Below are 27,867 nucleotides of genomic sequence, written 5' to 3'. Positions count from 1 at the left end.
TTTAAACAAAAAAATGCCATATGCATACGGCTGCATCCTTTAAGTGCAAAATAAAAATGACAAATCAAAAAAAATCAGAAAGCAATTATACTCCACTTTGAAAAATTATTTCTTTATATTCCTGTTCAGATCCTGAGAATTTGAACCTTGAATTCAGTTCCTCAGATAGTAAGGGGAATATTTACTTTTTCACATTAATCTAAATCCAGTCAATTGTTAGCTCTTAGTCTTGGGAGTAAATTCTAGTACCTCCTAATACATTTATTTTTCTTGATTTGTATTTATGTGTATAAAAAAAGATTATTAAGAGTGAAATGTTTTGAATACGTACGTGTTTATGGATATGAAATTCTGCTTGGGTGGAATAATTTTATTGTACTTTGTGGCTTTGCTTTGCAGATCATTGACTTTCTAGTTTTATTTAATGCCATTTGAAACTCTTTTCACCAGTTATATCCTATAAAACAAGATTAACTAGAAATACTAAAGCTATTTAATGCTTGCATCACAACTCATAACATTCTTTTGGTGTATTTGAACAGTACTGTGAAAGTACAACAAATACTTTCTACGCTGTGTTTATTTCCTTCTGCTTACTGATATTTGAAGCCTTTATATTGTGGAATTTCAAGATCACTGTCTAAAGCAACATACATAGGAGGATCAAAATGTAATCAATCCAAATCTTCTAGGAATTTATTCATGAAACACAGCATTCAGCACTTAACACAGATGGTGTACAAAACCAGCATGTTTTAAACAACTCATGTAACAAACCTCTGAAACCTTACATTTTAAGTTAAATGTTAGCCACCACGTATAAGGGTGATGATGATTATGACAATAAGATGATGATAAAACATAACAGTCCTGGATATGCTTAGGGCAGAGGTAGCTTCTTCCAGCATTGTCAGCTGACAATAAGAGCCCGGGGAGGAAGATTATGGTACTATAAGAAATTACCTCCCATGTTTCCTGAGATGAGCAAAACTGAGAAGATCAGAACTAATCAGCTTAATTTGCAGAGAGCTGGACACATGAAATAAACCAGCCGGGAAATGCCAAGATTCAGCCTTGTCAGTGAAGTATTCCCCTTCAGAGGCCAAGACTGCATCTTTTCAGAAATCTTTACTAAAAGCGGACAACAAACCGCACAAAGTTGTGTGTTGAACCACATACTCAAGATTTCTCTTTCAGTGCCTACACCAACAGACACAGCACATATCTCTAACAGCACAAATGAACAAAAGCATTGTCCTCAACAGTGAGAGAATGAACCAGGGAACAGGTGTATATCTTCCTGTACCCGAGTGTGTTTGTCCTAATCTAAAGGAAAAACACACACACAAAAAAAAAGAGAAAATGAAATTTGGGAGTAGCATCAGGAGTAAAGGCTGACAAAGAGGTCATTGACAGAAGGCTGAATGAAAAATCAATTATACCACTTCACCAATATTAAAAGGAAACACAAACTGTACAATGCTCAAGAGATTAAAGGATCCTACAGAAAATACCACTGGGATTATCCTGTCAAATATCAGGTGTAGCCTTGGGTACTTTACTCAGCAGAAACTGTATTAACAGGGTTTATATACCAGATATCAAAAGTTGGGGAAACAGCTGTGAGCTAAGAAGGTACAGCTGATTAAGGCACTGGATTTCAGTATGCATAAATGGCAAGAAATGGATTACAATATAAATTAATGACTTTATGTCAGAAGCTTTGAAGTGAAGCATCAGATTTAGAGAAGGATGGAAAATCAGAAGGGGACAGGAAAAAGAGTGAGGCTTATGACTTTAAGTAGCACCTACATAAATCCACTGGGACTTGCGGAGTAACCAAGAGTTCACTGCCACAAAGGCAATAAAAGATCCCATAGGTTCATTACTTCAGTAAGGCACCAAGAAGGTCAATGCATTTGGTAGTGTTTTCTCATAAAATGAATGAAAATAAGATGACAAAGAATTTCTTCCCTCTTCAAGGGATTGTGCTGCAGACATTGAACTGTTACAAAGTTAAGCCTGATGAGCACATGCCTGGCAAGTTGCTACAAGCTGGCTGTCTTAACTGGACTTACTTTGATATTAAGTTCATCAGTCATAAATTTGTAACATCAGATACTACCGCACAAAGAAGCATACAGAAAAAAAGTTCTTATGAAAAACAAAGAGAAAAAAATAGATTACTTAACTGGAAAATGTATTCTGGGAAAGAAGGAGAAATATCAGACAGGGAAATTGTATTCTTAAGCAAGCTCAGCAGGGGTTAAGTGTACTTAGGCAAATGAATTCGGTGTTAATGAAGGCAAACTTAACAAGCTCTGCTTCTTTGATTATTTTGCCTTATGCATGAAGACAAATTCAGAACCCTCAGAGGATATGATTATCAGAAAACATGAGGTGATTTCATATTTTAGTATTGCTAATTAGTTCATCCACACACACAAATTAAGAGACCATCACTCTGCCCGCCAGTAACATACATGACACTAAAAGACATACGAAGGTGTTTTCCTATACATCAGAGGATTAGTGACACTGGATCTTGTCATACCCAAGGTAGGAGTGGCTCTTTCTGTAAGGCTAAAAGGGAGCTAAACAAATTTGTCAAAGATAGGTATTCCAAAGTGCAGATTTCAACACGTATCTCTTCTCTTTTGTGCTGACAAAAGAACCAATTCATCATAGTTTGGCATACAGAAATCTCCAACATGCTGCCGTTTGCTCCCAGTTGTGAGCAAACAGGCAACAAACGAACATAAAACCCAACGAGTATAAGTTGAATTGACTACAGTATTTCCTAAAAAGACCCAAGAGAACAAGTGGCTTACATCAGAAGTTTACAGGAAGTTGTGTAACCAAAGAAGACTGTCTTGATTATCTAGTTTAAGTTCCTGCATAGTATACATAAGAGTATTATACCCAGAGATTTTGAATAAGTAAGTGTATTTTTAAAAGGCCATTCTGCTCTGATTTAAAGAATTTATATATGGGAGTCTCGCAAAGAAAAATCCTAGGCTGTAGCTGACAAGACAAACCTGGAGGTGGCTAAATGGAAAGTCTTGAAAAAAGAAAGTCTGAGAAGTTCTGTTCTACTTGAATTGAAAGCTGTAAACATTCTTAAAAAATAAGTACAAAAGTCTTTTCTAAATATTTATCTTGCTCCCTTCCGATGGCAATTTGAAAGAAAAATGGCATACTTGCAGAATGTGAATTCTTAAAGCTAAAAGCTTATTAAACATACGTCAACAGGTCAAGATGTAAGCAGCTAACTATTTCAAAAAGAAACGTTATTAATTGTGTGGCATTAACAATTGTATGGCATTAATAACTGTATGTTAAAAAAGACCAAAATAAAAAAAAGCCTCAGGAATAGAAACAAATAGACTCTTTTGTTCTCTGTGTCACTCCAGAATGGGCGGCTCGGTTGTCTGCGAACAAAGATAATCTCTGAGTGCTGATTCTGACTTCCATGCTGCAACTTGTTCAGAGAGCAACACGTTCATTTGGAGCTTCTAATTTGACTAAAGTACACTAAATCAACAGTACCATAAGGGAAGCACACTCAGACATTCAGAAATATTCTGTCCAAAATTATTAGCAGAGCGTTATTATTTTATGCAACATAATCTGCTTCAGAATTCACTAGCACGCTTGTAAATGTCTGTTGAATCTAGACACCTTCTTCCCCAGTGACTGACAGAAGAAAATGAATGCTTACTGCTGCACTGCTCTGTCTGACAGCATGCAAGTAATTGTTTGTGGTGTAGCCATGCTTAAAAGTTACTATTGCTATGACTAAAGCAGAGCACTTGTAATGTTCCATAACTCAGATGGTATATAGTTGACAGTATGAATGAGCAAGCAGATACCCACCATTATTCTGTAATAATTTCTGTGTGGTCATAGCCAAAGGTGATAACAGAAATTATTCAGATTCTTGTCTTTATCTTTTAAAAATATTTGCAAACATAAAAAGGACTCAACTACAGATGGCCAGAATTTGAGAAGACTCAAAGTTTTTAGAAATAGTGGTGCACACAGCTTGCTTAGTGCCAATAGTATGGAATACATACATCTTCTTTATCCTCAAGTGAGCACTTCCTTTTAAAAAGTTTCACAGTATTGAATTAACAAAAAACTCAGATCTTAATTACAGTAAAGAAAGTTTATGTTCTTTGTGATTTGAAATTAACAGTACTTTAATTCCTATTATCTGCTATATGCTATTTTTCAGATTGGCTTTAATGATCACTGTGTAACTGTACATTTGCTTTTGTAATGTAAATAATTCAACCATTTAATTTCAGTTTTTCAAATGGAACAAGGACAAGTCCATTTGATGAATTAATAATGTGCAAAATTTCAGATTTAATGAGATATGGAGAAGATGACAGATTAATGCTAAAAGAACATTTTCAAAATGCATTTGTAGTACAAGCTTCCAACCTAGCAGAGAGTAGTAGTTATTCTAGCACAGATCTACTTATTTTGGCATGCATCCTTCATTATCTCATGCTTACTGCTATCACTAGTCTTTGTACAGTGAACAGTAGATTAAAACTATCCAAGCAACTTGAAAAACAACACTGAAAATCCTTTACATCTCTCTCGTTCCTAAAAACATGTAATGGTCCACATCAGTATCTTGTGACAGGCTTACAAGGTCAACTTGTTCAAAAGAAATTATGAATCCTAGAATGTCCAATTCTGATGCTGATTTTTTGATCTTTTAAAGAGCTTTTTGAAGAATTAGTTTTAGATCTAAATAAGTTGCTATCTGTCCACTGAAGTACCTCAACACTCTTCTCTGGAGACAAAAATGCACCCCTTATCCTACTGGAATATGGTAACGCAACAAGCACTTAAACTGCCACAACACAATCTACCTCTGCATCTCTTTCACTGTTCACCTTTCCCCAGAAGTAAGAAGCTTAACAGTTAATCTGACCATATTTTAGGATCATGGAGAGTGAGGTGTGTGTGGGGGGGGGGCAGAGAAGGGTGCCTCTTTAAAGCAGGACTTAAAAGATGCTTTTAAAGCATCTCTTCTTGCTCCTTTTCATCCTTCCTTCACACACAGCCCCTGCCTTTTCACCAGAACAGGACAGAGGGCTGGAGGCTTGAAGAAGGTGAAGCTTCTGCTAGACACTAGTTCAAGTGTTCATAGGAAAAAAGAAAGGCTAAGGTGCCTCACCAGCTTGCTATTAGTCCTCTCTTCCTCACCTCTCTTACAACAGCATAGAAATAAGTCTGAAGAAAGCATTCAGTTTCTGTTTCACACTTGACTTGAATGACTGAAAATCAGCAACAAAACACCAATAAGCTGGGCCTTCCTTTGAGAAGGCTGAAACTCCAGCTAGGCATGGGCACCACTATGAGCTCATGCTCATCACATATCTCTACGTATTGATAGGTATTTCCCACAGAACATGCAACAGTCAATATGGTACTTGTCTTTCTTCTCTCAGAAAAGAAATGATGCTAGCTGGGTCATACTCACACATCAGGAAAATTTTAGCAAAAGAAACCCTCCAAACAAAATCACCTACAACAGAATTCTGGCAAACGTTGCCAGAATTCCCTCTGGACAAACTGTATCATATTTTATGGCAATCAGGGATCCATAAGTTTAAAAATAAAATACAAAAGAATTGCTAAAAGCTTTAGGCAAATTTTCAGCACTTATGTTTTATCAGGGAATTGGTTAAACCTAATTAGATAATATGTAGATCAATACAGGATCAGATCTAACTTGTGCAGAAAGGATTTGTTTTCTGTTTTGTTTACATCTGTTTGTTTTGGAAGTTAATGCAACTAGAATACACTCCATAGCAGCCAAGAGTTAACAGAGGAAAGAGCTCTGAGGTTAAGGTTAAAGGCAGTATTGCAAGGATAAGAGACAGAAAGTAGGAAAAGAAAAATGTTGAGTCTGACTTTAGGGAAACATTTATTATCCTGAGGATGATTAGATAACGGAATAATTTCCCAAAGGAAGTTGTTGAGTTGAACACAAGAGGCATTCAAAGGAAGCACAGATAAAAAACACCCATGCGATTGATCTGGAGGACAGCCCTGCTCTAATGACCCAAGAGGCCCTCTTCAACTCAGTGAGGATTTTGCAGTTGAAAATGAGAGTTATGAACTATAACAACACATAAACAAAAAGCAAATGCAAAACATTGCACCAAAACAGAGAAGTCATTTAACTGGAACCTTGTTTTTAGCTTACATTTATGTATAATTTCTAACAAACACCACCATGTATCAGTCAACACAGTGATACTGAGCACATAAATCAAGGCTATGAAATATATTTTTCCAGAGAAATGACAATGGCTATAAAACTTGCCTTGTGAAACACGATGGACATCATGAAGAAATCCAGCAGGAAATTTTCTGAAATGTCTCTGTAGTCAAATCGGAAGAAGATTACAGTAAAGCTCAAAGTAACAAACTGATTAATAGGATTACAGAACGAAGAACGGAGGAGTTTCATCCCAGCAACTGTTATCAAAATAATATCACAGCTGTAAGAAAGGCAGAAAGAAAAACTTAATCAGGTCAAAACAATAGAAACATTAAATTATGAAGATCTTAAATACAAATATCTGCATTAGATGCATTTCAGACTGCTACATGTCTCTAAATATCTTACTGATTTCTGATATTAATCCTATATTATTTTAATAATCATGTTATTCATCTCAAATGTCACAACTTACTATCATATATTTGTAATCTGCAACAGAGAAAAAATTCTGTAGCAAAATAATTGTATTGGTTATTAAAAAACAAGAGCTTAAGAAGGATATCGTATATAGCTCTTAATTTCCAAACCAAAATTTTATCTTTGCACTCCCATTAATTACTGCAATTTAAGAAAACATCTTAAACCCACTCCACTTTATTATTACTATTACTAGACATGCAACTTGGTGACAGTTTATAAATATTCTCCTACTACACACTATGTCAAAATTCTGGATAGATATACCCATAGAAATGCTTGAAATTCTTAATATTGTTTCTGAACAGGTAATCTATTCTACATTCTAGCTTCTTCACTGGATGAAAACAAATTATGCATTGCATCTATGCATTGTGAAATTCATGCAATCTGCATTTTACTCTCCCTTATTACATCAGACAGAGAACTTAAGCTGAAGACTAAACAGTAAGTGACCATATAGAAAATCAAGAAGCTTATATTCAAAAATTAAAGTGCTTGGTACTGTATCTCTAAGAAGGTAATGCTCCTCTCTTTTAACACCTCAGAGAACTATATGGTGAAGAAAAGACGGAGGCAATGTATTAGCATCCCTTAAATTTAGAAAACCACACCAGTCCCTGGATATTATCTGAACTCTATGACTTGAGGTTGTTCACATCTTTTAGTTTTGTTTTTAAGAGACTTTATAGAATTAGAAAGACGGTCTTGCTTTGACAGTAATTTTGATTTCTTGATAATTACAGCCCACTTGGGGGTGTAGATACTGGAAAGGTCTCAGACACATTAGTTTTAGATCACCAGGGTAGAATCAAAGCTGAAGGCAAGTCACTTCAGTTCCTTCACAAGTGCAAGGGGATAGCCATGCAACAAGTAACTGTCTAAACCTAGCCTGTAGGAAACCATCAAGGTAGAGGTGGATCTGAAAGCACTGCCCTTTCTTAACCCAATTGGTCTCAAGGCTGTGGATTTTGTTGTTGTTTGTTTGGTTGTTTTTTTTAGCCAGAAAGGCAGAATAAGATTCCACACCTTTGCTGGCAGGCATTCCACTGAGATGTGACACGGTACCGGGCTCCACACCATGAACACTGGCACGGTGCAAGCCACTTTTAAAACACACAGGAACAGGCTAAGAACTAAGAATCAGAACCCACAACTCCCCATTACTATAAGAATTTCCTTACCACCAAAGCAGGAGTAAACAAGAGCAAAACTTCCATAGCCTCCACTTTCCTGGTGAGTGCTTAACATCTGGGACTCTTGTTAAATGAGGTGGGCAACACCTCCTTCTCCATCAAGGTCATGAAAACAACATACACTGAAGCGATATTTTGTGAACTCAATCCTGATGACGTGCTGGGCAAAGCCTCCCAGCCCAAAACCTTTAGGTATTTTGTTCCTAGTCAGGGCAATTTAAGAGAAAAGGGATTTATTCAGAAAGCTCTGGGCATGTTCAGAAGTACACCTTGAGCCTCCTAATGAACCATCAAGACAAATTCAGGAGTATTTAGAGATATTAGGTATCCCTAGGGCTTTCTGGCACGTGAACAAGCACATTTGGATTGCAGTTTTGCATGTTGATGCCTAAGAACTATATGGATTCTATTCCTGAAAAGAGAACCAAAATCTGACAGACATATACAAGTAACTCTCTGTGAACTGAGAGCCAGATGAGTTATCTTATGTAAATTAAACACACACACTTCTTGGGAGATATGTTGTGTTTTTGACGCAGGTAAAAATAGAAGAACACTTTAATGAATACAGAGTGCCTCAATAAACTAGGCCAGGTATCTGCAAAATGCACAGAAGGTTCTCCTCCATCCTGCTGTGATTCAGGAGAATACCTGCCGCCATGACTGACAACTGACACGTTAGAAAGCTCCAAACAGGTTTCATTATTCTAGGAAGACTCCAAGCCTGAATCCCAAGTTGATCTTATATGGAATTAAATCTTTGTTATGTATCTTCTTTAACGTAGACACAAGGATATTTGAGGGCAGAATATTCTACAAAATCACCAGGAAATCACTGTTTGAGTGAAATACCAAGCTGACCTTATTTCTCACCTTGTCAAAACTGTTGTTTTCAATTTTCACAAAATTCCTGAAGGGTTAACCAAAACTAAATAGATTCTGATGCCACTAGAAGCCACCCTAGTGTGTCACATACAAACCAGCTGGATCTTATATTCCTTAGAAAGAAGGAAATTCTTACAATATGGAGGAATTTTCAGACGGAAAATTCACAGATGATGGAGCAAAAGGAAGACTTTTTCCTTATCAGGTCTGATAACATCCAGAAAATTTAACAAAAAAGAAGAAACATTTTATAAAACAGTGGTCTCAAGGGGTAACTGGAAATAAATTTGCTCATTATCCCTCTTCTTAAGAGATACTGCCACACAAGACACCCTTCCTGGGGCCTTACCTCTCAGTAGAGAGAAAGCAAGAGAAGGAATGAGAAATAAGGATTTATTTCTGAAGGCTCTGTGGCAGGTAATATGGGAAGGCATTTCAGCTTGTCAGCATGAGTCCCGCTAATAACCAGCACATCAGGACCTCCAAAGTTGAAGTAACTCCTGGCTGTGAAGGCAGCTGTACTGCCTCTCCAAGAAGCAAACTGCTTCAGTCGTCCTAATCACAAAACAAGATGAAAATTTTTTAAGAAATAGATTCCAGTCAAGAAAAACTCCCCAATCAAATCATGTAGAATGCATCACACAGAAGGAGAGAGTTCCTTCCCTTCTCTATGGCATGATACAGTCTGATCCTTGGGTGGGAAATAACTAAGGAGTGTTCCAACAATAGGAAACAACTATTTAGATATTAAGACTTAGATTTTCTCTAGTAATGTGGTATATGAAGAACCAAGGAGAATCAAGGGCCCCCTCAAGGACTTACAGACTCAAGGAGAAGAAAGTAGAATCTGAGGGCAAAGGTCTTGTATATGGCACTTACATGTTATTCTTAGCAGAAGTGCATTAAAGAGGAGTGCCAGAGAAAAAGGGGATAGTGAAAGTGTTCCAGTCTCAGTTACAAGTAAAAGGGGAAAAGACATGAAGATCAGTGAAGACAGAAGGCAGACAGAAGACTATGTGGCAGCTTCCATTATTTCCTGCCTCTATGCTCCTATGAACAGGGACAGCAGACCAGGAGAATGGGCCATTGATCATTCCTCTTCAATATCTTTATTGATGACCTGGATGAGGGCATTGAGAGCACCCTCAGTAAGTTTGCAGATGACACCAAGCTGGCAGGAAGTGTCGATCTGCCTGGGGGTAGGAAGGCCCCACAGAGAGATCTGGACAGGCTGGATCTCTGGGCCGAAGCCAATGGGATGAGGTTCAACAAGACCAAGTGCCAGGTCCTGCACTTTGGCCACAACAACCCTAGACAATGCTACAGGCTTGGGGCAGAGTGGCTGGAAGACTGTGTAGAGGAAACGGACCTGGAGGTGTTGGTCGATGCTCGGCTGAGCATGAGCCAGCAGTGTGCCCAGGTGGCCAAGAAGGCCAATGGCATCCTGGCTTGTATCAGAAATAGTGTTGCCAGTAGGAGTAGGGAAGTAATCGTCCCTCTTTACTCAGCCCTGGTGAGGCCGCACCTCAACTACTGTGTCCAGTTTTGGGCCCCTCACTGCAAGAAAGACATTGAGGCCCTGGAGTGTGTACAGAGAAAGGTGACGAAGCTGGTGAGGGGTCTGGAGCACAGGCCTTATGAGGAGCAGGTGAGGGAGCTGGGATTGTTCAGTCTGGAGAACAGGAGGCTCAGAGGTGACCTTATCACTTTCTATAACTACTTGAAGGGAGGTTGTAGTGAGCTGGCAGTCGGCGTCTTCTCTCTTATAATCTGTGACAGGAGGAGGGGGAATGGCCTCAAGTTGTGCCAGGGGAGATTCAGGCTGGACACTAGGAAATACTACTTTCCTGAAAGAGTGGTCAGGTGCTGGAATGGGCTGCCGAGGGAGGTAGTGGAGTCACCGTCCCTGGAGGCGTTCAAGAAATGTTTAGATGTTGTGCTGAGAGACATAGTTTAGTGGGGTTATTGGTAGTAGGTCAATGGATGGACTGGATGATCTTGTAGGTCTTTTCCAACCTTGCTAATTCTATGATTCTATGATAGCCAATAAGGGTCAGGAAAGACAGGTTTTGTATCTCGTGGATTTTAAAAACACAAAGAAAATGATGAGTTCATCTTCCTTGCAACCCACTGATGCAACTGTAACCTGGGTAAACATAGGAAAAAACAATCTGTACCTCTAAGGCCAGCAGCAGTCTTGCAACATTCATCCAGTAGTTTTAAAGGAGTTACAGTTCCACCACTGCCAGTTTAAGAGATTACAGAATCATAGAATAGCTTGGGTTGGAAGGGACCCAAAGGATCATCAAGTTCCAATGCCCCTGCCCAGCCACCAACCTCCAGATCTGGTACTAGACCAGGTTGCTCAGGGCCCCATCCAGCCTGGTCTTGAACACCACCAGGGATGGGGCATCCACAGCATCTCTGGGCAATCTGTTGCAGCACCTCACCACTCTCTCGGTGAAGAACTTCTCTCTGACACCTAATCTAAACCTTCCCTCCTTAAGCTTAAAACCATTCTCCCTCATCCTGTCACACCCGAGTAAAAAGTTGATACCCCTCCTTTTTATAATAGATATAGTCTACCTCCCTCCATCATACCACATCTTTGACTGAGATCTGAGCATACCTGATCGGAACTTCTTCGAAACAGCAGTCAGGAATTGTATTTTTACTGGCATGATTAAAGGTAGTTTTAAATCCAAAGCAATCACACAAACACACAGAGGAAGGGGAAGGAAACAACTGTTGTGTTATTCTCCTACAGGCTAAACAGTCAGAAACATACAAATGTAATTACTTTCTTTAATCTCAAGATTTTTGAGGGACTGACTCACTACTTTTGAATGCTTGAGGGAGGTAATACTTTAAAGTGTAATCTAGCTTTGAGGAATTACAGTACCTTAACTCTACGTGTTTGCTCTGTGCATGCATTCAGTCACGTCTGCTAACTTCTGACAAATGACATTTTGATTACTGTTTAGTTCTCCCAGTCTCGCAGAAGCAAATACAGAAATGAGCATGAACTCAGTCTTACTCTGTGCAATACACCTAAAGCCCTGAACACCTTGGCCTTCACATCTCCCAAGGCCTGGAAGAAAAAGGTCAGTGGGGAACTACGCAGGCCATCTTCAAGTGACTGCTGAGAGTCTCTCTGGAGAAGTAGTTGTTAGGGAGGAATATAAAGAAAAATCTGACTAACGCCGTAGTCCTAATTTTAGCCCCCAAAAGCAAGGGGTATAAATATTTATATTATATATATATTTTTACATACATATGTATATATACGTGTATATATATATATAAATATGTATCGCTCCTAAAGCTGAATTATTTGAATAAAGCTGAATTATTCTTTAAGAAATAATCAATACTTTAGGAACTCCTCCCCTCCACAGCAGTTTTTCCTGTTACTGGAACCTTCCTTCCTGAGCACTAGCTGTTTCTTTGTTTTTATTATCTGCATCACTGTCATTCTGATAAAAAGACTGCAGAAACTCTGCTCACTGGGGATACTGCAGAAACTAAGCCTGCTGAATATCTGCAGTAGGTAAGTCATCAACCAAAATATTTACCATAAAAGGCTGTCTGCAAGAAACATACTGTGAGTCCACAGATCAGCAGTGCCAATTCTGCTTAATATCAGAGACAGACTTCAGGGGAAAAAAACCTCTTACATATCTATCTTTCTGAAACCTCTCTTAATGCAGGACTACCTACCATTCTATACTATTGAATATTTTATTCAGTTTCGCTTGACCTGAGCGGGAAAACTGCTGATAATTCCTTCGGGAGACTATGCTACAGTCCTAAAAATCCTGTTAGGAAATGTTTCCTGATATCCAGCCTAGATTTCTCATTTTCATCTGATTAATTCTAGTTACCCCACTGTGTTTATACTCATCAAACACCTGCTGCCTGGTATAGTGTGTCTTGCTTTTAATTGACATTTAGACATTTCATATACATCTATATATAGCTCTTTAATCTTTTAATTCGTCTGTCTCTCACTGGGGTCATGTCTTCATGTATGCTAAAGCAGCTTTGTTTTTTCTTTCAGCAGAACCAATGATTATTGTATATGGAAACTAATAATGGCACCTGCAAAACGTGACAAGAGGCAGACATTTAAGAAACAAATTTCATTTCTCAGTCTTCATTCTATGTCTGAATAGTCTATTAATCACATGAATGAGTTATAACCAACTTACTGTGTACCAAGCTTCTTGTATTTACTAATGGAGAAAGCATCAATGGTGAGGGCATTCAATATTATAGCTGGATATAAGACATATTTCTCAAAGCACTGAAGCCACACATATAGTCTTTCAAACCACATCAAATGAGCAGCATCTGAAATAAAAATTCAGATAACAGAACATTTCATCAAATTATCCACGTGTTTGTACTGCAACACTGTAAAAGTAAAGAAATGAGTTAGCTTACATGAACAAATATAATCAACCAACCAATATGCGGCACAAAGAAATTCCTAATTCTTTTGCAAATGGGAAATCATTTAGCTCTCTCAATTTAGAGAAAATCTGTTTAGCTTCTTAGAATTGCATTCATGAAAAAAAATCCCACAAATGGTAAGAGGTGGTCCATGTAGATTGTATATAACAGTAGATTCTATATAATTCCATTACTAGTCACTGAACTGAATAGCACTGTTAGTGATGTAATTGTTCAGGAGAGACTCTCTTCAGCACTGACCTGGTGGATGACCTACTGAACCTCATAAGATTATCTTGTGCAGTAGACTTTTTTTTTTAAACAACATCAGAGGCTTAATGGGAGAATTAAACAAGAACTGAATGCTCTGTGCAACTAAATTGCTATATGAGAACTTAGGTGAAATGCGTGCAGAAATATCAGTGCTTGGAAAAGAGTAATGTTTATTCTCAGCTGAAGTAGAGAAGGTTATTGGGAAAAAAAAACAGCAAAGGCAAAAAGGCAGAAGTTGGTATTGAGTCAGAAATAATAATGCCAGCTGCTGAATTTCCAATACTCTTCCCTGCAGAAATGGAAATAATTGTGTGTAAACAAACCCCCCACACACATAGTTTCTCAATGACAGGAAAAGATACATGCTGAAAAGCTACCTCCTAAGCTCATATACACAGCAAGATATCTATTTTGGAACCTAGCTTTTATTCTCTGTTCCTCTCTCTTTCTCCTAATTGCTCTCGGAGCTCCTGTTCTCTACTAAAGAACTTCACCTGGCTGTCCAAAGCTGAGCTCTGTGTATGAACTTGGGCTTGAATAAAGATGTGCATATCAAGTAGACCAAAAGGAAAGTAGCCACGGGAGCAAGGCATACACAGACAATGCAGTGAGGAAAAAAAAAAGAGCATATATTCAGAGGGGAGCTAGGGAAATAAATGGATGATTTGAAAATGGCTTAGATGAGTTTATGGGGTACAAAAGTAGTAGCGGTGAGGAAGGAGAAGAAAAGACAGCCTAGCGTGTTAGGGTTTTTCACACAGCCTGGCACTTTCTATGCATCTATTGTACCATAAGCTCACTCTTTCTTCCTGCAGTCAGGTAAAATAACAAGAAATAAATGAGATATCTCATAGGTGCATCATGAGAACTGTTCTCATAATTGCTATACTGTGGAGGGCCTGAAAGTCTAAATGGCTCATCTGAAGTCTATGAAGCAAACCCAGAATATACTTATGGAATTGTCATTACCAGCTGCTCATCTATTTGCTAGCCATCGCTCATCTTTACCACAGGACTGCACTTGTCAAAAAATTAGGAAGTTGAAAATGAAATTCTATGCAGTAAAAGCTCCTAACAAATCCCTTGTTTCATGGCATTACTGTCCATGCCTGACAACTAGAGGACACTGTCCTTTTCCAAGCTTCTCCTTCTATACACACAGAAAACCTTTGAGCTCTGCTTCTACATTTTTCTTACAGGGTAAAAGAAAGATAATCTGTCAGACATATCTATCAAAGGGATTACACAAGCTTTTACTCATCCTGTCTCATCTCAGAACATAATAAAAAGCCTCTACAGCAGCCCAAGAGACTGGGGAAAAAAATATTATATATAATATATAACACCCCTTTTTTCTTCACACAACACCAGAATATCACAATAATACTTAAAACCCAAAGGAAGGAATTAGATCACATGTAAAATCAGGACTGCAAAGGAAGCAAAATAGCCTGCTGCCTGCAGCAGGTAGCGTGGGAAATACAGCTGATCTCAAAGCAGAAGGAAACTCATCTGTGGAGATTGGTCTGGCAGATCTCTACCTTCAACCTTTTCAAAAGCTGAGTCATTGCATTTAGGAAAACGATTCCTGACAAGTGAAGACAGATTTTATCAGGACGAGGCAAATAAATCCTACAGTAGTCTTTTTATTATTAAGTTGATGTAAAAAACAGTGAAATTTGGACATTCACCAAAATTACTGATTATCAGTGAGAGAAAGTCCTGAACAGTGTTTTCAGCTGTCATGATCCTTAAAAAGTTCCATAGTTCTACCACACTTTCCTTCATGTATTGCAGTAGAAGTTAAAAGGCAACCTTCAATAAAGTCTCTTGGGTAGTTTTTCATATCCAAGCCCTGTTTGGAAAGTAATTGTTTTGAAAGACATGATTTTTTTTTAAAGAAGATTTAAATTCTTAATGCATGATTTTTCTTCGTGATCTGAACTCTTTTGTTTAGTTGAAGAACACACTAAAGTCTCTCAGCAGACTGTGTTCTGACAACATTGCCTTCAAACACCTCAGAAACATATACTGAGAATGATTAAGGCAGAGGATGCATCAAGAAGTGACAAGCAAGCTTTTGGCTGGTAGCAAATACAAGATGAGAGCCAGGGGGAAAAAAAAAGCCGTCCTTCTCAAAGTATGCTGGCTGCTTGTGGAAATAACTGTATCAAGAACAGGAAATCAGGCCCCAGCATTCTAAAATATTTACAGATACTCCTATGCGTCAGGGCACCACCTGCTGAAGCCAGCAGACTTAAGAAAGAACAAGTCATTGACAAATTTTCACCATTTCTTCCAATTTTACTGTTCTAAAGGTGTTACAATAGAAATTAAAACTAAGTTGCATTATCCATACTGTTCAAATAATACGTAATTGTACGTCAAAAAGAAGAAGTAATTCAAAATGCCAGCACATCAAGCAACACAGCAAGTAACAGTATTGTAATGCAAAAGTAGAAAGCAGTTCAGATGATGGCTCATGAAAGCCCACTTAGGGCAACTAAGAAGATTAAGGGACCTTACTATGTGACATACAATGAGAGGCTGAGAGAGCTGGGACTGTTCAGCCCTGCAAAAAAAAAAAAAAAAAAACGCTCAGGGCACATCTTATCAAGTGGAAAACAAATTATTCCCTCTGCTTTGTTCTTTCTGGATTTTTGTTTTTAAATCAAGACAAGCTGCAAGCCACGGCATCCATTGTTTAGATAAGATTTCATTACAAACCTCTCACTTCCCGTTGCTGGTGTTCTTTGCTCTTAAGTATAGGGTGGGAGATCCACAGCCAGGGGTGATGCTTGCGAAGCTGAGGAAGTATGTAATGTGTTACGAATCCCACGGTCCATGCTAAAGCAAACAGGACAATGCTGAGAAATGGCTAGGCCAAATGAGAAAAAAGAAGCACGGTTATAATTTGCAAATAACTTTTTGTTTGTTTTAAAACATTTCCTATGGAGGGATTTCTGGCCAATTAATTTTTTTCCCCCCTCATGTTCAAATTGATTCCACAGGTGGATATATGTTTCAAAATACACATTTTGCAGAGACAATTCACCATTTTTCCTCCTAAGTAGAGGAGAAAAGGCAAATGATTGGATTTAGCCATTCTGTCTCTCAGGTTGCATATCATAAAGGAGGTGCAGATGTGCAAAGGCTTAGGGAAATGGACACTAAGTAATACTTTGCCTGATGCAAATATCCACAATCTAAGTCACGCTGCACATCAAAAGGCATTAAGTTATCACGGTCAGTAAATACATTTTCCCAAACTTCCCTTCCCCCAGTATCTTCCAGCTAATGTATCCTGTGGTTTGACATATAAGAGATAATACCTTAGGAAAAAAAAAGAAAAAAGAAAGGAGAGATACACCGATACATACCCTTAATGATAGAAACACAGTGCTGGCACTGACAGCAAATGACAGAACAGCTGCCGCTGTGCAGACAATGAGATCCGATTTCAAAATTTCTTTCTGTGAAAATTATTTTATGAAAGTTAGCATGCCAATACCATTTTACCTAGACAAAGTAAATGACTCTCTTCTCAATTACTTGCAGTCTGCATTGTGGTAAGCCTAATAATCGCTCCCTGATACAGAAGTATTCTCTCCCTTCTGCTTTGTGAAATTATTTCTTCATACACTAGGTTTGTCAAAGTAACCATGTTTATCTTCATCGTGACTAACTTTAAATTATATTTTTAAATTTGGTTTTAACATTGGAGAAATGAAAGCAATACATTTTCACACTGAGCCTAATTCTATTTAAGGAAAATAACTCTTTCACATTATGGCATTTTGATTTTTGGAAATAAAAATTTGGGTTCCACCACCTATCTGCAAGCGTTACAATTTCTTTGGATTTGCTTGCATTACTGGAATGACTCATACTTTTCTGTAATGTCTTCAGAGACACAAGTTAATACATTTATTATATTCTAAAGTGACGTGTTCCATTCTCTGATTTTCCGTATCAGAAGTCAAATTTCAGCAAGATTTTATGGGTTTCAGACAAGGCCTTTTTTCTGGTATCACTCAATGATAACACAAGGACAAGTCTGCCTTTATATAAAGGTTTATAACTAGGATAGCAGTAATTTTGTTCTGAAAAATTGGAAAAATATCACGGTCTTTCCAGACCATTTTTCTCATGATTAAAATGTCATTCTCAGTAAACAAATAAACAAGATAGCTTTTGAGCCCTGTGATCTTCTGAATTGTACTTCAGAGGTCACTCAAATATGTTTCTGAGTACATGAAAATCTTGTCTTACATTTGCGAGAGGGACACTGAAGTTCAGCAGTCAATACTAGTGCTAAGTTATCACATGTGTATATTATCACTTATAGCTCTTGGTTTAAATACTGACTTATGCTATAACTCAAAAACATCTAGAAATAATATGCGGTATAAAACACTTTGTTAGAATTTGAAATTCATCCAGTTCCCCAGCGCTGCAATCTAGGTAATTTTCCTTTATCTCATCAGAGGAAAGAAAAAAACAAAATGAAAACATGCTGATGGGATAGCAAACCTAAGAATAAGGGATAAGAAAGCAGACATGAACAACAGACGGGCTGTGAATTACAAGGGAAGCTGGTAGCAACCACTATATTTAGGCTGCCTGTCGCTCTGTTATGAGATGCTTCTTAGTAAAAGGTCACCAGCATCAGCACTTCCACTTACTGCAGCAGGCCTTTGAAATACAGCAGGACTAAAAAGCCTTCAGGCTCAAGAAGTACTTTTGCTTTGTCCCATGAAACTCTAATCCCATTTAGCTGAATTCTCGAGTTTTATTAACTTGTCCTTGCTTTTCTCAGGTTGCTCAGAAAAACATCCTTCCAAAAGAGCAGCGCTCCCTGCACTCCTCAAGCTATGTCCTCTTCAGACAGCATTGTACTCAGCAAGGACTATAAATGCAAAGGCACAGAGTTAGGTCAGACTCTTCCCAACCATCTTCACAAAACACAGTCCTGCTGGCCTTGTCCCATACTTCTTGGCCATCCTATGGATCAGGAAAACCACATTAGGGACCTTACAGAAAAAGTCTTCTCTGAACAAATCTTTGATCCCTACAGGCCCCCACAGGTTCTCTCTAGCTGGTTTAGACCTTCTCTCACAAGAAGGCTGCGTATTGAGGATTTCCTGTGTGTAGTGGTACTGAAAAATCATGGTCAAAATCCTGATAAAGATGGATAAGGGATTTATTACTAACTCATATAATTGAAATTTTTGTTAATGTTTCCAATTTTTTAAAGCTATTTCATACAAAGTCAACTTAAAGCAACAGTGTTTAGGCTGCAAAATTCATTATCTGAGAAAACTGAGCAGTGCCGCATTTATGTGGCCCTGTGCTTCAGCCCTGTTGTGGAAATATAGTATGAAAAGTCTCCATTAAGTACCATTTTTCTGCACAGCTGAATCCAACTACTCAATCATCTAAAACAAGTTTATAAAAACAACAACTACACACAAACCGTATTTTCAAGCTTCCCTTCACAATCAAAAAGGATTACTATTACAATGACAGCTGAGTGGTTTTCATAATCAGCTGACTAAAGAAGCTGCCATTTTAAGAACGGTATCAAATAAAGATTAAGCCATAAAGTTAAAAGTAGTGATAATAATGGATACTGGAGGCAGGGGGAAAGGCACCCTTGCTTCCCATTCTGTGTACAGGCCAGGTCACCAACAAGCACTGAACTATACAGACTGTATTACACAGGACTGGTATTTCCAATTTTTTCCATTTTTTCCTTTGCAAGTGCTCTTCCTAGGGTGCTCTTGCTGCTTTTGAGACATTAAGGACCACATACAGGAAAAGGCCGATGTTTTCAGAGCAAGGCTCACTATTCAGCTATTTGGATCCAAATTTGATAGTTGTGTTCCAACTTTGGCAATATCTAGTGTGGCTAAGGTTTCATTTATGGCCAGGCTTATCCCCCTGCCCTTGCACAAAACTGTTTCAGCTGCTGACTTCCACAACAGTCCACACAGGAGGCAGGAGCTCCTTCTTGATGTGGCACACGTGTTCAAGCTTCTCACAGTTTAGCTCTTTTTCCTTCTAAAACAAAGCTGGGCAGGAGTAACTTTGTTTTGTGTGAGGGCATAATGGCCAAGGCCCACAGGAAACTGCTGACCTTGAGCAGTTGCCTTCTGTCTGAAGGGAATTCAGAGCTACCTTCCAGGAGGATGCCCTAGGCATCCATCCACGGGCTGCTGTAGATGGGTCTCTGACTTCCACTTGCCTTCAGCGGGAAGGGTAAGTGCCTAAAGACTCAGTGAAAAACACAAGAAGGAACGTGACTCTACTGGTAGAGCAGTGAGCCACGCAAAGGGAGGCAGAGCAGGAAGCACAGACAGGCTGCACAACAGTCATTTCAATAAAATTGAACACAGTTTGCACTTCTCTGTGAGCTGCTTGAAGAGCTGACTGCAGCATAACCGTGTATTGTAAGAATGAGCCTTATTCAGCTCACCAGAAGAACCACACATTTTCAGAATTGAGTACTGTGAAACTCAAATGAGGGAAGACATCATCCTGCTGTCTTCATGGATGGGATGTAGGACCCTCTCCTGCTCTTGGTACCCCTTTTTCTTCCTAGCTGCTACTACGCACATGCCTATCTTGGACACAATTCTGTCCCCCAGCTGTCTAAAGCAGGACTTCACATTCCATTCCCAACCACAGGCACTTATGAATTGATTGCTGAACCACTCTACAATGTGATGCTTAACTCCTTTATTGTAATCGGTCCAACATAGAAAAGTTAACCTCTGATCACAGTTAGTATCTCTACAGTGAGAAATAATAATTACCACAGTGTTATAGCTGGGGTGAAAACAGGTGGGTTTTTTCCTCCATTTTACACTTGAGAAAAAAAAAAAAAAGAAACCCCAACCAAACAATATTGCATCGCATGCCTCAGAGATTTTACATGTTTTAGCAGGATTTATTTTCTTTAGATTATTTTTTCAATTACACTTTTGGAGCTGTGTACAAATCCTTTTACTAGTTATCCATATGCTTGCATTGAAGGCCAGAAAGGAAGCTGGGTTTGAATTTAACACATTAATACCTTCAGGCCACTGGTTAATCTAGCAATCAGCCATGTGGATGCCTACAGAAATTAATGTAAGTGTAGGAAGCTCCATTCTCAAAGCTGAATGGTCAATTATCTTTCACAGCTGTTTCATAATTCAGGTTTCCAAAGCTAGCAATTCTTACACAGTTATTCAAGCAAAGGAAAATAGTAAAGGTCACGGAACTAAACATTAGAGATTATGTATTTATTACTGCTAACGTTTATTTCAAGCCAGTAGAGAATACAACAGATTAATTTTCAATATTAACCTAATTTGCTGCTTTCAGCTGTTTAATGATGTGAATTAATTTTATATATCTCAGCATTTCTGATTTAAAAGGGTCTTATTTAAACGTCATGTTATGCACACCATACATGTGCATATAGACCAGAGCCCGGCTGGGCTGTTGTATGACATTTTGACATCCTCTGACACTGCTTTTAAAAGTCAGTTGAGTCCTAAAATCTACACATGACTGTTATTGCTGAGGCTGGTCAGCAGAGATTGTGTCTTGATTGTGTTCCTCAAACTTGAGGCACACGAACTTTTCAGTGTTTCAGTTCTTCCCTAATTGCTGTATTAGCACTGCACTGTGAGGTAGCAGTGGGAGTTTCCTGGCAAACTAGTTAAAGTGTTTGAGGTACCTGTTAATACAGGGACTAGACAAAGAGCCTGCATTAGCCAGAAATTGCTCTCTTGTTCAAGAGATCTCCCATTGTGGAAGAACTAGCATTACTAATCAACATTGCAAGCAAACAAATTTGCTTAGAGCTTTTATACAGATTGAAGGAAACCAGCACAGAAGAAGAGGAAGGCGAAGAATTAGAAAGCTTCAGAAACATCAGAGGAAAGCAGCCTCTGTCTAAAAGCAGCGGCATAGAGTGTTAAATGTACAGAGAAGATGAGTGCCAGCTCCCCAAAACCAAATACATCCGGGAGAGCAAAAGATGTAAGGAATCTCACTTAACCAAATGCAAAAAAAAAAAACCCAAAAACAAACAAAAACCAACAAACAAAATCAAACATCAAAAAAGCACCACTAGCAAAACATGGCAGTAAGGAAACATGACAAAGAAATGGAATCCTATGCCTGACCAGTACCACAGCAGTCTTCCCTGTGGTTGTATATCCTCAGATCCAGCATCTCAAGGGCCCAAGGGCAGCTGAACCACATGGTAACTGTGTGAGTATATGACATCAGACCACTATGCACATTACTGACACAAAAATAGGTATAGAGTTGGCAGCATGACTCCATTTTCAAATTACATTCAGGATCTTAGATGTGATTTTGTTCATTCTCTTGGTGCTTTTTTCTCTTTCTCTCAAAATATTGAAACCTTGTTTAAGGTTTCCCTCTGCACTGTGAAATGCAACCAGTTACATAGACAGCTGCATTAACTGCTTCAGTCCTCTGGCAAGACTCCATCTGTAGAACAGAGGAAATCATTCTGTTCTGCTCCAAGATGGGTGCTATCAACAAAATATACAAGTGGAATATGAATACCAGAGAATGAGAAACTTTCAATTACACCTGCAATATAATGCCTGTGTAAAAGAATGGACTGACAACATGGCAATAATCTACACACCAAATACAGCAAATTTTTAACATAAATACTTGTTTACTTGTTTTGTTACATTCATATTGCAGTGTGGTGCTGGTGCATAAATTGTAGTTTGTAAGAAGCTGTAGCTCAATACAAACCACAAGGAACTGACATATCACTTAATCTTACGTGGACCTTATTAGAGTAAGCAGTTTAAAATAACATTATGCAGTGTAGGAAATAATCTATGCAGCAGCTAAGCAATGAGAAGTGGAAAACACTGATAGTGTGGGATCAACCCACATGCATAACTTAGACTACATAACACTTTATAAAATGTCCAACCAATAGGATACAAGATGTGCAGGAGAGATGCATCCCTTTTTAAGGGACACCCAGAGGCCAGGCCAGCTATCGCACTACTGACCTGTACCACTAAGCACTATTGACTCTCAGATCACATCTGAAGGTCTTAAAAAAAAACCCCACAGCCTGTCTCCTGTCTCCCAAACACTCTGCAAACATTTGGAACTACAGGAATAATCGCCTTTGTTGCAAAGCTAAAAGCAGGCATTAGGTATGTGATCAGAAGAAATTGCTGTCTGGTAACGGGAAGCATGACAGTTCACAACCGTAGGAAATCTCTAACACTCCCTAGTACTTCCAGAAACTTGATAATCTTCCCACATGTACTCTCTGAAAGCAGCTTCTCCTGGGTACCAGTTCTCCCTCCCTTCTGGCCTCACTAGAGAGAAATCTAGAATTATTTCCCACAGTTAACATCTGTGGATTTAAAGGAACAGGATATTTATATGATATATATATATAAAGTAATTTAAATGTTTAAATTACTAAATATCTAAATGGTCCCTCAGAGGGAAAATAGGATGTGAGAGAGTTTTGCACAGAAGGTAAAGAAAGAAAAAGTCTTACCACTGATTCTCTCATTTTTTCTGGGAGTGGATCTGCTGATGAATCTTCAAATTGTTGACGTAGAAAGTGAGGGACGTATTTGCATTGAATAAGGGACCTGTTTAAAAAAATATATGGTTAGGATACTTCTGAACACGTCTAACAGATATGAACATATGGAGTAAGGGGAGCAGAGAAACAGGCAGAGGACGTAGAACAGCCTCCATTTTCATTCATTGTGCATATAGTAGCTATCTTATCTCTGGATAGCCTGAGATGATACAAACCAGCTCAGCCTTTAATCAGAGTTAAACTTCCTTCCTCTTCACAATGTCAAGGGGTCTCAGCAACCAGAACAGTCCAATTAACATACCTCAGTCATTTAGAGGAATGAGTTAAGAGGGTACTGTTGTGTTCATACCCTTTATTAATTCAGGTAAGTCGAAATCAATATGGGAGCTCTTTAGACCCACATTAGAAAGGCCAAAGATACAATTTTTGTATAAATTACATATTAAACCCAGTCCAAGATTAAGGTGCTACTTTCTCCATCTTGAAGTCTATGTCACAAGTCATCCCTTAAACACCATTTCCAATCGCCTCAACTTCCTTTAAGTTTCAAGTTGCCTTAAAACTTTCTTTTTTTAAAGGATTACACATTTTCATCATGATTGCATAAAGAATATTTGATGTTGCATACATTTTTTTTAAACCTAAACAAGATATTTAACAGTTTAAACTGCTGAGGATTTGATTAAGAATCTGGAACTAGATTTAAAAGATGAAATGGTTTTAATGGTATAAGATGTCCTCTTTGTAGCAAACTTTTTCAGGAAACACAAGTCTTTATTAAGGAAGTTAATGAGTTAGTCTGTCCTTCCTGGAGAGTCGGGTAAAAAAAGTACATTTAAATAATTCCAAAATTTCAAGAGCTCACACTTTCATGCTGATTTGCAATTTAACTGTGTGTATTCTAGTCCAAAGCTAAATCGTCTCCCTGCACCATGCTAGGAAAGACCGAGATGACCGTGAAGCAGAATCACAGATAACCAGATAACAAGGTGATAATGGCAGCATGAAGCCCACTTGTTGCTTAATTCCGCACCATACAAGCATAACACCCAGCTACTTGTGCACCACCACAGCCTCCCAGACAAATAACACAGTTCCATACATGAAAACTCATGACTACTGCTCCAAATTTATGGATCTACCTACGTACAGTCCTCTCTCACGTTATCTAAAGCTGAAGAACACAATTTTGGGACTTCTCCCTTGGCTCTGCATTGTTCCCAGCATCATCTCTTAATACACACAAACTCTCAGGGAAGAGATGACCTCAGAGCCACTTCCCCACACATTACGAGTCCTTTCTCCTTGCCAAGGTGTCACTCAATGCACCAGTAGACTGCAAATCCTCTCATCCAATCACCATCCTCCAAGGTGGCAAGCATGCAACTTCCCAGAGGGTGGAATGTGCCCCAGGGGATTTTGAAGTGTTGCATAAAGAGAACCAGCCATACTGCTGATCTGGCTGCAGCACTTCATTTACTTACAGGATTAACACCAACCATGCAATCAGAATTTACCGAGGAATTTCCACTTAACCGCATTACTTTTGGGAGACAATCCTCACAGTTCTGAAACCCAGATATCACACCGAGGAAACCGAAATTTCTGCGCTATACAGGGAAATCAAAAAGTAACAACTGCAGGCAACTTACATCAGTACAGATGGGTCACTGCTTTGTCTGCTGAGGTGATAAGAAAGTGCAACTAGCAGACCGCAGAAAGCAGAGAACAGTGCTGGAATGTGTTGCGCATCCCAGGGTTCCTGGACATGGGAACAGAAAGCAGAGCATTTACAAGTTAGGAATGCAGTACTGTTTTTCTTTTAAAAGTAGGCCAAGCTGTGCTGTAGCATTAAATGCACAGTATCTAAATCTGTATGCCATCTATCAAGATTTGGCAATTCCTTATCATATCAACGTCCATTATTATAGTGAAAAAGACTAAGATATTACAGGCGTGTTTTGTGAAAGGCTGGTTCAATAATAATCAGCAATTATCTTGGAAACCACATGAAAAACAAGTTTCGCTGTTTAAACTCTCGAGGCAATTTTTCATTAAAATGAGACAAGTGAAATTATGTGCAGTATATTTGTCTAAATCATAAATTGATACATATTTCCTTGACCTGTGGCCAGATTGCTTGTAACAGAAGCCAAGATCACCTAGCTGGGGTACAGTTCTGGCACCTGACTCCTAAATTTTTTTCCTGCTGTGTATAATATATCTAGGCCCTGCATGCTATGAAACATAGTAGAGAGTGAGAGCACTAGCCACTGTCCCTAAACAGGGGTAAAAGAGAGCAATTCAAACACTTATTAATACACTGGGCATAATCAAGATGAGAAATTACCTCTGGGTGACTTAAGCAGCTAAAATTGACTAGAGATAATAAGAGGAGGAATAGAAAGCTTAATGAACAATTAATATGACCAGCCTCATCTGTGGAGTCCTCAGCTACAAACTAGAGTCTTAAATATTGTGAATCCTGGCTGTAAAATGACACAAATTTTGGCTTTGGAGGACACAAACTTGGTGGGTCAGACCCACAGCCATTTCACTTGGCAGGCTTGTTCCACGCTTCCATGCAACTTCTATCTAACCAAGGTAAACTTTGGTATTCAATCCTGTTTTTCATTGGATCATTCTCAGGTTTTGGGCCAGGTGCATTTTAGTTTAACTTTTCCTGTCTCAGGTCAGAAATTCATACACTTCAAAACATTGAGGAAAAGTAATGGAAGCCAAAATGTTTTGTAAATGTCTGAATTGTAGCTTATTACATATCCACTACCCCTGGATCTTTTTCTGCTGGGCAGCTGTCCAGCCTCTTTTCCCTTAGCCTGTAGCAATGCTACAGGCAGTTGTGACCCAAGTGTCGGACCCACCACTTACCCTTGTTGAATATCATACAGTCAGCCTCAGCTCACCAATCCAGTCTGTCCAAACCCCTCTGTAGAGCCTTTCCACCCTCAAGCAGATCAGCACATCCACCTGACTTAGAGACATCTGTGAACTTACCGAGGGTGCACACAATCTCTTCATTCAGATAACTGAAGAACATGTTAAAGAGAACTGGCCCCAGTATTGAGCCTTGGGGGGTACCACTTGTGACTTGCCTCCAGCTGGATTTAACTCCATTCTCTGAGCCCCACCAACCTGCTAGTTTTTTACCCAGTGAAGCATACACCCATCCAAGCCATGAACAGTCAGTTTCTTCAGAAGCTGTGGGAAACTGTGTCAAAAGCTTTTCTAGGTGGACTACATCCACAACATTTTGCTCATCTGCAAAGCAGGCCACCTTGGCATAGAAGGAAAACAGGTTAGTTAAGCAGGACCTGCCTTTCACAAACCTATGCTGTCTGGCCCTTATCACTTAAGTGTCCTGCACATGCTCTGTGATGGCACTCAGGATGATCTGCTCCATAATCTTCCCGAGCACCACGGTCAACTGGACAGGTCTATAGTTCCCCACGTCCTAGTAATGCCTCGGGAACTTACTTCCACATTTTCTGTATTCTATGAGCAGCTTCTGCACTGGGCTAGCCTGTGTTCTGCTTTCAAAGTGCCTCTTCATTGACCCCTGAAAACTCAGCTCTCAGGGAGCTAGAAAGGCAGGCAGGAATGGCATCAATATTCACTGTATACCTGGGGAGGAGGATTTTTGGGAATAATGCTAAACAATGCTTTCCAAAAAAAAAAGAATGCACAAAGGCATCATTTCTCCAGCATCAGTGATGCACCCTGATCCATTTTGTCATTTCCTCCCCCACTAACGATGCCTGGTAGAGCTTTAAATTAAAAAAAATGAAAAAACAATACAGTCAATAATTGGACAATGATTCTTCTCAGTGGGAAAACAGGAATGACAGGTTTTAGTCTAGGAAGCTGGCATTATCTGTCATCCTAGACAGCGAGTTTGACTACCTACTCTATCTCATTTGGGTGAGGTGACACGTAGTACTTTCACATACACTTTTGACTTTGATGCAGACACTCGTGTAGTCATTTTTAAAACAAGTGAAATTGTCCTATAGGGTTAAGGATGACAGTGGTGAGTTAAAACAGATAAAGTGACTGGGGGTGGTGTTCCGCTTCAACCGCAGAATTGTCTAATCCCAGAACAATCCACTAAGCAGGAAGATAAAGGTGTCTTTGAACTTACAAGTATTTTACCACTGGTTGGGGTGGGGAGTAAAGCATATTTTTAAAGAATGTTGATAGTAGCTTTCTGTCCTACATTATTTAGACTTTTTACTTCTTCTCTTCCGTAAAAAAAAAAAAAAAAATGCATGTAGCAAACTTTTGTCTTTCAAAGACACACTAAAATAAATCATGTGTTGTTCTCCAGAGAGGGTGCTTTGAAAACAGCTGAACCATTGTGGTAAGTAGAATTCTTGAGGGTTGTTTTTTTTTTTTTTGTGGTTGTGTTTTTTTGTGTGTGCATTCTGTTCGCTTTTTATGTTGTTTTTAAACAAAAAACAGAATAGTTCTCTTAACTCAAAGTCTTTACAGATTGATACAGCATAAACATCCTTCAATCACACTAATTCAAGGAAGAAATGGTGGAAGTATTTTGTGTGGTGATTGGCTTTTTTAAATACAGAGAAAAACTCCAGTTTTTCTTCAAAAAGTACACAGGCCTTCCAATTTTCCACCGTCTCATCATTTCATCGTTATTCAACCAATCTCTTATTTTTGTTCTCTCTCTTTAC

At 38.8% G+C, this 27,867-nt stretch overlaps 1 protein-coding gene across 6 annotated transcripts in view; it reads right to left on the bottom strand.

Annotated features, from left to right (window-relative positions):
* PCNX2 (pecanex homolog 2) overlaps window positions 1–27,867 on the bottom strand; it is a 153,428-nt gene that overhangs the window by 65,209 nt on the left and 60,352 nt on the right. For all 6 annotated transcript variants that reach the window (XR_002436788.1, XR_002436787.1, XM_021391449.1 and 3 more), the window contains exons 16-21: window positions 24,811–24,920; window positions 23,108–23,204; window positions 16,920–17,012; window positions 16,267–16,417; window positions 13,023–13,164; window positions 6,353–6,530 (exon numbers count right to left, since the gene is read on the bottom strand). Coding sequence is in view for 4 of the 6 variants with exons in the window: in XM_021391449.1 (XP_021247124.1) it covers window positions 6,353–6,530; window positions 13,023–13,164; window positions 16,267–16,417; window positions 16,920–17,012; window positions 23,108–23,204; window positions 24,811–24,920 (771 nt within the window). In the remaining 2 variants the exon portion in view is untranslated. The remainder of the gene's footprint in view (window positions 1–6,352; window positions 6,531–13,022; window positions 13,165–16,266; window positions 16,418–16,919; window positions 17,013–23,107; window positions 23,205–24,810; window positions 24,921–27,867) is intronic.

This window comes from Numida meleagris, chromosome 3 (assembly GCF_002078875.1).
Source record: "Numida meleagris isolate 19003 breed g44 Domestic line chromosome 3, NumMel1.0, whole genome shotgun sequence".
Classification (NCBI taxonomy): domain Eukaryota; kingdom Metazoa; phylum Chordata; class Aves; order Galliformes; family Numididae; genus Numida; species Numida meleagris.
This window is presented reverse-complemented; position numbering and strand designations above follow the sequence as displayed.